The 9,303-nt window shown below is 39.9% G+C and overlaps 2 protein-coding genes across 4 annotated transcripts in view; one reads left to right on the top strand and one right to left on the bottom strand.

The window, feature by feature from the left end:
• The window catches only part of GABRB1 (gamma-aminobutyric acid type A receptor subunit beta1), a 395,673-nt gene that overhangs the window by 4,452 nt on the left and 381,918 nt on the right, over positions 1-9,303 (bottom strand). The gene's annotated exons all lie outside the window — the stretch shown is intronic.
• COMMD8 (COMM domain containing 8) overlaps positions 1-9,303 on the top strand; it is a 271,516-nt gene that overhangs the window by 29,619 nt on the left and 232,594 nt on the right. Inside the window, exon 5 of one of the 3 annotated variants that reach the window (XM_067735878.1) lies at positions 4,487-6,760. The exons of the other annotated variants lie outside the window; for them this stretch is intronic. Coding sequence (XP_067591979.1) covers positions 4,487-4,606 — 120 coding nt within the window. The 3' untranslated portion in view covers positions 4,607-6,760. Of the gene's footprint in view, positions 1-4,486; positions 6,761-9,303 lie in introns of those variants that run through there. 3 annotated transcript variants of the gene reach the window in all.

The raw sequence follows: 9,303 nt of genomic DNA, 5'->3' as shown, positions 1-9,303 counted from the left end.
ATATAAATACATTACATATATACATATATTTTGTAACAAAAATGCCATAGGTATTTGAAAAAATAGCATATATATGTTTATATACATGGCATTTTTTCTTGTTACAAAGTGATATATGGAAACATTCAAAACTATAAACAATCAGGAAACAAAAAGTAAAAATTAATAATTTCACCTTCAGTGTCGATTATTTTTAATATCTTGCTAAACTTCCAGTCTTTTTTTTTATTCATATATACTTAAAAACACAGACTCACCTAGTATATTTTGCTTTGCAATCTGCTTTTGTCAGTTAATAGTATAGCCTGGTCATCTTTCCACGTTAATAAATATTCCTCTGTGACAGCGTGTGTTCATAGATTATATGGATAAACCATAATTGAATCAATCTATCTTTAGATGTTAAGGCTTGCTTTACTGTTATACTCTTAAATAAACAGGCCTGCAAAGAAAACCTTTTAGCTAAGTCTTTGTGCATATCCGTAGTTATTTCCTCCGGCTAAACTGCCAGAAGTGTGATGGATGCATGGGTTGAAAGGACATGCCTGGCTATACTTTGACTTTTGTGTCTCCACTGTTGTTCACTGTTGCTTCCTACCATTCCAGTGATACCTAGCCCAGGTTTCCTGGTTTTTCTCTATGCTATGCCCAGATAAACACTTTTGGAACTATAGGAATCGTGAGCACCTTTGGCCTATGATGTGGCTTTAACTTCAAGCTGATCTCCTTTGCATCTGGTTTACCTGGAGGGGACATGGCTCATTCATACAAATGAATTTGAAGTACTTCCAAGGACAATACAGGCAGCTGTGTTTAAATTTAGAGTTATTAGCACAGTGCCCGACTTACAGTCCGTGCTTTTAAATGCTCTCTGATGACACTGATCTCAGTAAACCCTTGTTGAAAGCCGTAGGTTTGGGTAGGCAAGCAAAGAACCTGGTGACAAAGAAAGAGCTAGAGAAAAGCTTGGGAAGAGGCAAAGACAAATGAAAGAAAAGATAACTAAGATTTGTTGCGTGTCCGTCATCTGCCTAGCATTATGGTAGATGCTTCACATGTATTACTTGTTCAACACTTACAACAACAAACCACCTCCAGTTTATGCCCCAGTAAGTGCCAGACCTGAGATTACAACCCATGTCTTGTCTGATTCAATGCCCATGTGCTTTTTACTAAGAATGAACCACTTCACAGTCCTCGGCCATCATCACATCCTGCAGTGAATTTAGTGATGCAGTTGATAGCTTTAAGCTTCAAGTTGGTTGGAGAAAGAAATGGTGACTGAATCTGGCCTCTGTCTCTCCATTCTCACCTATCATCATTTCCCTTTGTGAAGCATTTTGCTGTAGTCTAACTAGGCTACCCACTGTGCCCTCACTTGGGACATCTATTGGCTTCTTTATTCAAGGAGTTATTATTAATTTTTGTTACTGTTGTTAGTAACTACTATTTATCGAATCCTACTGTGTAATTTATCAGTTATTTTTCAGACACTATGAAATCTATAATATTATCCTAGTTCAGCAGATGGGGAAGCCGAGGCTCAGACAGGTTAAGTAAATTGCCTAAGATTTAACAAATAATAAGTACCCAATTTGTAATTCAAACATAGGATACTCTTTGTCTCACGTATCATTTATTTCCTCTTTGCACGTTAATCAATATGTTTTCTTCAAGGCTCAATTTAAAATTTTACTTCCTCTGTGTACCTGTGTACCTTCCCTGATCATAGTGACCTCAAGAATTTTCTCTCTCTCCAAACCTTTATTGACGCTTACTATGAGCCAGCTACAGTGCTAGTTGTCAAGGATGTGTGTATGTGTGTGTGTGTATATATATATATATATATATATATATATATATATATATATATATATATGTATGTATGTATAATATAGTGTAAATCTATGGTTAAAAAAGTCATGCATATGGAAGTTTATGTTACTAAAGAGGACAGTAGGGTTGAAGTGACAAGGAGCAAAGTCCTGGATTCATTAGAGACGGGACAAGTAGGTTAGAAGATTAGGTGATGCATGTGATTTGCTAGGTACTGTGGAACAGTCAAGAGAATCCTCGAACATGGATTTTGTCCTTGAGATAATAGTCTCCTTAGAGATACAAGAATATGACATAATATTGAAAGTGACAAGACTTTTAACCAAATGCTAAATGATACAGTATAGACCATGATTGGGGTGCATAAAAGTGAGAAATCATTGGGATTCATGGAAGGCTTCATGAGGAGGTGGGGCTTGTACTGAATCTTAAAGGATGGGTAGAGGATAGAACACAGGATTGGGAGTTGAAATCTGCATTCTCATCCTGGTTTTCTTATTAACTCAGTTTCATCATCCATAAATGAAAGGCTTTCACTAGGTAATCTCAAGGGCTTGTTTCTAATTTTTGACAGATTTTGCTTATGGAGAATATTCCAGGCAGAAGAAAATACTTGTCAAACGGAATCACCTGATCTGTACTGTATGCATCATTAAGCTACATTATTATGAAATCCCTCTTAAGTAAACAAGTTGCTAGAATTTAGAATTAGCCAATGAAGCACAGAGATGCTCCTCATTAAGGAGAAGTCATGACAAACAAGGTACATTTTATTAAGATATTTTGGTTAACCTTGGTGCAGGCTCAGAGGTACTTATAAATTGCATGAAGTTTATTAGTTTGTGCAAATCCCTCTAAATATTCTGTCATCGGCCAGAAATCATAGCTTTAAATGGTTTGACATGTAAAATAATGAATCCGTTTCTGCAGCTACCCATGAAAGCTGATTTCATTACTGTATAGTTAAAGTAACACTACCGTGTTCTTTATTTGGAAAAATAAGGAATGTCTTACAACTGTTATTGCCCATCTCCATTCTCTCTCCTACATAGTCTAGGACCTTTCCTAAAAGCTGGTGTTACAGGGTGTGTGTGTGTGTGTGTGATTTTGTGTGTGTGATCGTGTGCACAAGCATTTCTTCAGAGGTATGAAATTTCGTCCTCCACCCTCCAAGATTTTGCTGCCTGGTGAGGTGGGTGTGTAGTCACCACATCACTGCTGACACCAGCAAGTTTCTGGTTGGCTTCTCCTTACCCCCTGCCCTTAGGAGAAGAGTACCTTTCCCTTTGCCTCAGCCATATAAGGACACCCAGGGGCTCCTGATATCCACAATCAGCACAGCTTTCCCAAAATAATATCCATGGGGAAAGCGGCCAGTGTGTCTTCGCGTCTTCAGAAGCAGCAAGGAGCCATGCTGGGCATTGCTTCAGCACCTGCAGTGGTGACGCTGCCTCATTGAACAAGGAAATATTGACATCTGAGTTGGGCATGATCCAGACATCGAAGATTTTCAAATCTTGAAACAGAAGGAAGTGAGGCAAATGAAAATGTTGACACACTGGAATTCTAGGGCAGACACAGCCTAACAGATTTCCTAAAGCGTTGCTGATTTTGGAATAACTGTTCAGTGAGATAATCATTCCCCACCCCTCATACTGCCATAGAGGAAGAGACCTGCCACTCCAGTTCCCCGGGAGACAAGCTCCGGGAGGAACACTTCAAGCTCTTTCACTGCTCGCCACTGACCTATCTTATGGGCACATTTGGAAGGAGGCGGGCATACGTGGCTCTGAGCCTCCTGGACTCTTCTCTCCCTCTGATCTGCCACCAGAGAAGGTGCAGTCCATTTAGGGCCGTGCATGTTGAATCCACTGCTTTGGTGGGTAAAGCCTGCGGTTGTTCAGGGTTCTGGTGATTGGGGAGGTAAGTCTGTCTAATATTGGGGGGTAATGACTTAATTATATGACCACGTAATCCTCAAACCAACACCACGGATTCTCTTTAAGTTTAGAGCATCACTCAACCTAAATTTAGAGAAAAATGAGTATAATTATTATTAAGGCTTCAGGAGGGCCAATAAATAATGCTTTCTCTTCCCCTTCAGATAGATGATCAACATGCAAGATGTCTAATAAAGGGGAGCAGAGAACGTGGCTTTAGATCTGCAGCCCCCAAGGGCTTGCTAATCTTTCATCCTCACCCCACTTCCTATTAGACAGGTATATTCATGGGTTACAAGAGGTAATTTTAGGTGTAGAATGGATAAGTGTTAAAACGTTAACAGTTCATTCATTCCCTCACTCATTTACTTAGTGTTTATTGAGTGCCTACTCTGTGTCAAGCACTGTCCCCGACACTGATGAAGGAATCAGCCTCTCCACGAGCAATAGGACGTCATGTCCCATGTTTTGGAATTTCAGGGATCTCAGTTAATAAAGCTCCTTAATCTTGTACACTCTCCTGTACAAACCTTGTGACTGCTCCCATCTCCTACTGGTTCTAAATGTTTTACTGGACAAATACTGTGACCTCTTTCAAACTCAGGTTGTTAGTTCTCTTTCTAACAGACTTTTTGAAATGCTTTCACTTGTGACCATGGGATCTGCCTTCTCACTGCCTGCTGAGTCTTTCTCTCATCTTCCTCCTGAAGGTCCCTCCTGAAGATACTCCTGACCACAGGCAAATCTTGGACGGGCTCACATATGAGGGCGCACCTGGGATTTCACTGCATAAAGACCTGAGATGGGAAGAGACAGCTTCTGGCTGGTGAACCCTCTCTTTCTTTCCTGCAGTACAGTGGTTCTCAATTACAATATCTTGCTTTCAACTTCTGAGAATGCAACAGTCTTGGGAAGATAACAGTGAACAAAAGAGATACAGTTCTTGAGTTGGCGCTTATACATTCTTACAGAGGAAACGGGCAATACCCTCTTTCCCCATAAAGTTTGTTTTTAAAAATTGAGTAGCATTATGAAGAAAATGAAACAGTGGTATATATTGCTTTTCACATATTTAGAAAAAATCTAACCAGCACACTAACTTGGTTACTTTGTATGTTTTTCTTAATATTACACTCATCCTACGTCATTATAATGAGTGAAAAATTTAAAGTAATTCATATTTCCTTTTTTTTTTTTTTAAATCCTGGACCTTACTACAGAACAGCCTATACATGGATGTTTAAAGGCATCTCATTCTTCAAATGGCCAGAGCAGAACTGTTGATCCTCTCTCTTCTTATCCAACTGGTTCCTCCCCAAAATGTCCCACTAGAGTGTCGCTCCAGGAGGGCAGGGACTTTGTCTTATCCATTACTTCCCAAGACCTGAGAAAAGTGCTTGGCACTTATAGGAGCAGTCAGTAAATATCTACTGAATGAATGATAGGACAGGGGGTAAAAAGGCATGGTGGTTAATTTTATGTGTCAACTTGGCTAGTCTATGGTGCCCAGTTATTTGGTCAAGCGCTAGTCTAGATGTCGCTGTGAAGGTATTTTGTAGATGTGATTGATATTTTCAATCAGCTACTGTAAGTAGAGGAGATTCAGCCTGATGATCTGCATGGCCTCATCCTAACCCTTAAAAGTCTTAAGAGCAAAAACTGAAGTTTCTCAGAAAAGAAATTCTGTCTCAGGCCTGAAACAGAAATCCCGCCTGAGTTTTCAGCACACTCTACAGATTTTGGACTTGCTTTCTTTACAGCTGCACGAGACAGTTCCTTAAAATAAATATCTTCTTGCGTGTATGTTGGTTCTGTTTCTGTTGGTTCCATTGGAGAACGCTGACTGATACAAAGGGGATGGCAAAAATCAGGAGGGTGACTAAAGCCCAGGAAACACTGACATGCTGGCTGTATTTCTTCCCTCTATAGAAACCCCAGGTGAACGTATACGTTTGTTTTCTAGTTTGGGTTTCACTTCTCTCCCACCCGTCCTGTCTCATTCACCCTCCCCTTCTCTCTGCCTCCAGAATACCCAAAGAATGCCTTAGGCTGTGAAAAATGCTGTCACTCACTGAACTGAACTCTTCTGGATATTTTCAATCAGGAAATATAACAGAACTCACTTCAGTGTAATTGGAATAAAATATAATCTAGTTGTCAATGGCAGTTTTAAAACCCTGTTAAGAAATACCTCTGGGCTCAACCTACTTTGCAAACGGAAAGTGATTTCCTTACTGTTAACGAATTCAGTTAGATCCCCCTTTACTGAGTGCTTCTGAAGTACAGAGCAGGAAGCCAGGTGAAGTGATGCTGGCCATGGAACGGGCTGTCCCTCCAGAAGCCTACAGTCGAATGAATGAAGCTGTCCAGTGTGCTCAGCTGCCTTCACCTGCAGAGCACAGAGAGCCACACAGCCACAACCTCCATCTGCACATCCCGCTCCTGTAACGAACCGCATTTGTGATGTCGCTGTCAGTCATTAGCTCTCAATGACTCACGCACATACGGCCAGCTTATCTTTGATAAAGGAGGCAAGAATATACAATGGAGAAAAGACAGCCTCTTCAATAAGTGGTGCTGGGAAAACTGGACAGCTACATGTAAAAGAATGAAATTAGAACACTCCCTAACGCCATACACAAAAATAAACTCAAAATGGGTTAAAGACCTAAATGTAAGGCCAGACACTAAAACTCTTAGAGGAAAACATAGGCAGAACACTCTATGACATAAATCACAGCAAGATCTTTTTTGACCCAGCTCCTAGAGAAATGGAAATAAAAACAAAAATAAACAAATGGGGCCTAATGAAATTTCAAAGCTTTTGCACAGCAAAGGAAACCATAAACAAGATGAAAAGGCAACCCTCAGAATGGGAGAAAATATTTTCAAGTGAAGCAACTGACAAAGGATTAATCTCCAAGATATACAAGCAGCTCATGCAGCTCAATATCAAAAAAAAAAAAAAAAACCCAATCGAAAAATGGGCAGAAGACCTAAATAGACATTTCTCCGAAGAAGATACACAGTTTGCCAACAAATACATGAAAGGAAGCTCAACATGATTAATCATTAGAGAAATGCAAATCAAAACTACACTGAGGTATCACCTCACACCAGTTAGAAAGGGCATCATCAGAAAATCTACAAACAACAAATGCTGGAGTGGGTGTGGAGAAAAGGGAACCCTCTTGCACTGTTCGTGGGCATGTAAATTGATACTGCCACTATGGAGACCAGTATGGAGGTTCCTTAAAAAACTAAAAGTAGAACTACCATACAACCCAGCATTCCCACTACTGGGCATATACCCTGAGAAAACCATAATTCAAAAAGAGTCATGTACCACAATGTTCATTGCAGCTCTGTTTACAATAGCTAAGACATGGAAGCAACCTAAGTGTCCATCGACAGATGAATGGATAAAGAAGATGTGGCACATATATACAATGGACTATTACTCAGCCATAAAAAGAAATGAAACTGAGTTATTTGTAGTGAGGTGGAGGCTAGTGACTCTCATACAGAGTGAAATAAGTCAGAAAGAGAAAAACAAATACCGTATGCTAACACGTGTATATAGAATCTAAAAAAATAAATTGTTCTGAAGAACCTAGGGGCAAGACAGGAATAAAGATGCAGACGTAGAGAATGGACTTGAGGATACGGGGAGGGGGAAGGGTAAGCTGGGACGAAGTGAGAGAGTAGCATTGACATATATAAACTACCAAATGTAAAATAGGTAGCTAGTGGGAAGCAGCCGCATAGCACAGGGAGATCAGCTCAGTGCTTTGTGACCACCTAGGGGTGGGATAGGGAGGGTGGGAGGGAGGGAGATGCAAGAGGGAAGAGATATGGGGACATATGTATATGTATAACTGATTCACTTTGTTATACAGCAGAAACTAACACACCATTGTAAAACAATTATATTCCAATAAAATGTTAAAAAAAAAGAGATGACAAGATATGCTCTCTGATGACATTGTTTGAACATCTGGGTATAGCCTCATGTGAAATTACAATCTTTGCTGGACCTTTTAGTTGTGTGGGCCAAAGAACTCCCCCACCCCTCTTTTTTTTTAAGCTAGTTAGATTTTATTAAGCCAGTAAGTTAGATTTCTCTCTCATTCACAAAAGAATCCTATCTTTTTGAGTATAGAAGAAATTGGAGACTAGATGCCAGAAAGAAGATGAGAGAGAGATTTTGAGATTCCTGGAAAGGAAAATTAGACTCTTAGGTTGCTGAAGGCCCTGAAGATTAGCTAAATTAAGCCACAACTAGAGAACAAAACATGGACCAAGCCAGATTTGGGCAGGGGTTTGAGGGCTGAAGAAGTTCATCAACTGTTAACACAGGCAGTCATTAGAAATCAGAGGCCCTGCCTGGATTTCTCCAGAATCCAAGATACTAAGTCAGAATGGTTAAAGTTTCATTAAAGGCTGATGGCAAGACAGTGATGTGGGGCGGAGCCCAGGCTCAAAGGCTAATATGCATTATCAAGCTGGTCCAAGCTAGACCTGAGAGAGCTGTTTACATTTATGAAGACTGTTTTCACACGCATTTTGTATCCTGGAATTAATCACAATACAGAGTTTATTTACATTTAGAAAGTTGTCTGAAGGTATAGAGGATTCACCATAGAGAATAGGAATGGGAGGAAAAGAAGCCAGATTACAGTGTCAACATCTGGTTCTGAAGGGAAAAATTCTTTCTTGACTTTTGGGGTTCCAACTGCCCATTGGGCATGACTCTTCAGCAGGTTTCACCAGTGTCCCCCATGACTTAGAATGATGTTGAGTCAGTCTCTGGTCAGAGACCACCCATGCAACCATTCTATCTTAGGTGGATCTATTTGCAAATGGGCAGGCATTGTGGCCAGCAGATACAACTATTTGTTCCAGCTTAGTACAAAAATGGCCCCAAAGTAGCTTACTTACAGCTTGGTTGTACTGAGTAATCTATCTTTCAAAACTCTAAATACCATCTCTAGCTTCAAATGATACCTGAGGGTTTTATGAATCTATTGTCTTTATCATGTTGGAAGTTGAAACTCTCCTAATGTCTGGATTGAGCACCTGTACTCATATAAAAAGATACTTCAGTGCAGTGGTGGAAATATAAATCAAGACAAAGCAAGCACTTCTGAAGCTTCAGTATAGATACCCTTGACAATACTGCCCAGCCAAGGCTATCAGAGTAATGTGTGATAAATGATCAATGCCACTCTATGCACTAGGGTACCAAGGCCGATATTAGGGATCCCTCAAATAAAAATTGTCTGGGACCAACCAGAACATATATGTCATTTGAATTCAACTGTTTATAAACATCTAAAAGGAAAGGGGAGGATCATCTAACCATTATAGTGAAGAAAAAATATAATATTTTCTATTTCTTAAATTTAACCAGAGGGTAACATTTTTAAATACCACTTAGGTTACATCATTAACTTCACTGCTGGAGATGATGCGCTGAACAGATGAAGTGATACACTTGCTTTGTTATTGACTCATTGTCTGCCTG

Source organism: Pseudorca crassidens, chromosome 4 (assembly GCF_039906515.1).
Source record: "Pseudorca crassidens isolate mPseCra1 chromosome 4, mPseCra1.hap1, whole genome shotgun sequence".
In the NCBI taxonomy this organism is placed as follows: domain Eukaryota; kingdom Metazoa; phylum Chordata; class Mammalia; order Artiodactyla; family Delphinidae; genus Pseudorca; species Pseudorca crassidens.
Note: the sequence above shows the minus strand (reverse complement) of the source record. Positions and strands in the feature narration are given on the sequence as shown.